General features: G+C 33.3%; 1 protein-coding gene across 4 annotated transcripts; it reads left to right on the forward strand.

Moving 5' to 3' along the window:
• Positions 1-568: 568 nt before the first annotated feature.
• Positions 569-3,325, forward strand: LOC107840214 (LYR motif-containing protein At3g19508). Of its 4 annotated transcripts, none has more exons than XM_016684005.2 (3): positions 736-1,137; positions 1,256-1,311; positions 2,948-3,325. In XM_016684005.2, exons 1-2 carry the CDS (start codon positions 928-930, stop codon positions 1,307-1,309), a joined length of 264 nt encoding a protein of 87 aa, XP_016539491.1. In that variant the 5' UTR covers positions 736-927; the 3' UTR covers positions 1,310-1,311; positions 2,948-3,325. The 4 variants fall into 4 exon arrangements, with proteins under 4 accessions (XP_016539488.1, XP_016539487.2, XP_016539491.1 ...); XM_016684003.2 differs by having other exon boundaries at positions 737-1,137; positions 1,256-1,331; XM_016684002.2 differs by lacking the exon at positions 2,948-3,325 and having other exon boundaries at positions 569-1,137; positions 1,256-1,466.

The raw sequence follows: 3,325 nt of genomic DNA on the forward strand, positions 1-3,325 counted from the left end.
AAAAAAATTATAAAGTCAAACTAGATAAAAAATAAATAAAACAAATTAATTAAATTTCTTAAAATATGCACAAAGTATAAACTATACAGAATTAAAAGCTGAACTAAAATTAAACAACTCCAAACGTGAAAAAGAAAAAATAAAAACTAGCAGTTAATAAATAAATCTGTACTAATTATTTTTTGTTTTCTTAATTACATACTACTACATTTGACTATTATTTAATTATGTAATTGCTAATTAAAAAAATTATAATTAAAATAGAATACATAAATTGTCTATTTCCATATATTAGGATAGTTTTCAATGTATAGAAAAATGGATATTAAATAAAGTAATATTAGAAATTCAAATTTAGGATGAAAAGTTTACAGTGTGAATAGAGTTTTTTACTATTGTGATCAAATTTGAGTCAATTTTTTTGTGGCCAAATTTTTTTTTTCCTTTAAATATATATATAAAAAATAGTACCACAAATATGGTTAAAATTTATGCTCTCTCTTAGTCTCTGACATAAGGGAAAGATACATTGCATGATAAATGTAAAAATGATGATCATCAACCACTTGAAAATTTTGATGATAAAATATATATGTGCTCACACTAAAATACTTACTTATATTTATATTATTATATTAAAGTATTTGGAATCTTTGAAAATAATTTGAACTTTTTTATACTTCACTAAAAATCTTCCATGCGTTACATTAGGAATGTATAATAACATGGAAAAATGTATATGAAAATTTTCTTAACGTATTATTACTTCAATAGGTCAGCAATAATTCGGCCCTAAATCCGAACCCGATCCGCGAAAAGGATAACACTGCACATTCGATAGCTTGCTGAACAATCCAGACTGAGGGGATTTTGCTAAACATTTTTGCGTTAGTACCAATCAAGATTTGGGAATTGCATTAGTGATAAATGATTGTTGAAGAAATGCAGAAAGCTATAGGTGCTTACCGGGAAGTGCTGAGGCTAGTGAGGCGACTTCCAAAGGACACAAGGCCTTACTACGCTAAATACGCCAGAGAAAACTTCGTCAACTACAGAGAAATCGACTCTAATGATCCAAATGCTCTCCAAGAACTCCTTCAACGCACTTACAACCATTCTATATGGGTCCTCAAAAAGGTACACACCCGTGCTATGGCTATTGTACTACTCATTGGTGCCCTTTATTATTTAGCATTTGATTGGATTGGATTTGGCATCTGTGAGACACCCACTTGTAATTTCTACTTATTTGTAGTATTCGGTGGACCAATCTGCGGCGGATCGACTGAAGAATATATGCTCTGCTTGATGGTTCATCTTGTCTACCGACTGTTTGTTACTATTTCACAATGAACTTTGTTTTATTTTATTGCTCTTTAATTTGGGAAATTTTGCAATAGATATTTGGTATACAGTTTTCTGATTCTTCAGAGTTCAGAATCTCTGTTTCTGTTATTCGTGGTTTAGCTGCTCGCAGTCATGGCCAAATTGCTTTTCATTTTTATGTTTTTTGCTGAATTTAGATTGAAGAGGTTATTGAAAAAGGGAAAAGGGGCTTGGGCATGTAGAAACAATTTTTTTTATCAAAAGAACAAACTTTTGGGAGATGCATGCACTTTTTTTTTTCTTTTGGAAACTGGCAAATTTTTGGAAGATGTATGCATTTATTATGATTCAATTGTCGTTTGGTTGGGAAATAGTTATCCCGGGAGAATTAATCCCGGATTAGTTATCCCGGGATTATGCGGGATAACTTATCCCACCATGCATATGGGATAAATGATGGGATAAGTTATTCCGGTATTAACTAATACCTCCTACCAAACATAACATGGGATAAAATAATCCATCATTTTATCCCGGGACTACTTATCCCTTATACCTAACACCAAACGACCCCAAGTGTCTATTATCATATATCAGAAAGTAACTTATGGAGGTAGAACCAACACTCTTATATAAAGGTGTAAACTTTTTTGTCTTGGAAGATTGTTACAGTTCAAAAAGGTTCTAGCTTTTGAAATAGTTAAGTTCTGCTAATAACTGTTCAAAATAAAATTCACAACATACCCACTGTAGTCCCGCAAGTGGGGCCTGGGGAAGGTAGTGTATACACAAGCCTTACTTACCCCTGCCTTGGAAGGTAGACAGAAAAATTGGGTAAGATCTGCCGAAGTGGTAAGTTGTCTTTTTATTAAGATCCATCTATGATATAACTAAGGTCATGTCAAACTTTCACATGTGATGGACAAGTACTTTGATAGGAAATGGGCGGACAAACACTTGGAGACTCATTTCTTCTTCTGGACATGTGTGGGTAATTTAAAATCCCAATACATTTACTGATTTACCAAACCTTCATGAAGCCGATCATCTTACTTAATACTGCAGTGCTTCATTATGATAGTCGGGTTGTTTGATAGTTAGACGCCTTAGTTATTGTCAGTTCCACATTGCAAACTATACATCATGACCACAGTGGATGATATCCAGGTTTAATTATGGGATGCCACTTAGAGTCTTGCTGATGTTGAACTAAACTAATATGTTAATATGGTGAGGTATTTGGGGTAACACAAGAGGTTTGTCATAGTGACACCATAGTTGAGAGGCTTCAGTTCTCTGCTCAGTATTATTCCTGAAGAGTTACCGATTCTAAAGGGGTGCTTAGTAAAGTTGTAAAGGTTGAATTATTAAAATGTGAAGTTAAACTTTTGTCATGATTAATCACCTTACGTTGTTGCATCAATAAGTATTTTTAGGGCACTCCTGAAGGATTTGGGTTTTGAGATGGTTCTCACACACGGTTTGCACATGAATCTTGCTAGGGGAGTATGTTTATAGGATCATAACTTACCATCTGAGTTCCAATTAAAGAATCACTGATCTATGCATTAAGTGTGTATGCTATAGAAATAATTACGGACTTTTTCTTTGCTCTACCCAGGTTTCTCTTCGGTCCTTGATGGGTTGTATTGTGGCATCTAACAACAAAGCTAAAGCTTCCTTGAGCATCGGGAGAAGTTCTCTGTTAGACAATGAAATGATAACATTATTCTTCTTTATTTAGGGCGTAAGTGTGTGAGTCTAGTTTTATTGGAAGTCTCTGGTACTAGTTTTATTGGAAGTCTCTGGTAATATAACTTCAAACTGCAGATTTTCAACACATATATCATTCCTAGATTTGGTTGTGTTTTACTTTTTTAGAGGTATTCATCCGGTAGAATTAATTTCTGAATTGTAGTTTTTTCTGTATGACATATTAAACACAGCACCCTAATTATCTTCAGGTTCATGAAATAGTGAATGTCGAAATGTTACTATA

Source organism: Capsicum annuum, chromosome 8 (genome assembly GCF_002878395.1).
Source record: "Capsicum annuum cultivar UCD-10X-F1 chromosome 8, UCD10Xv1.1, whole genome shotgun sequence".
In the NCBI taxonomy this organism is placed as follows: domain Eukaryota; kingdom Viridiplantae; phylum Streptophyta; class Magnoliopsida; order Solanales; family Solanaceae; genus Capsicum; species Capsicum annuum.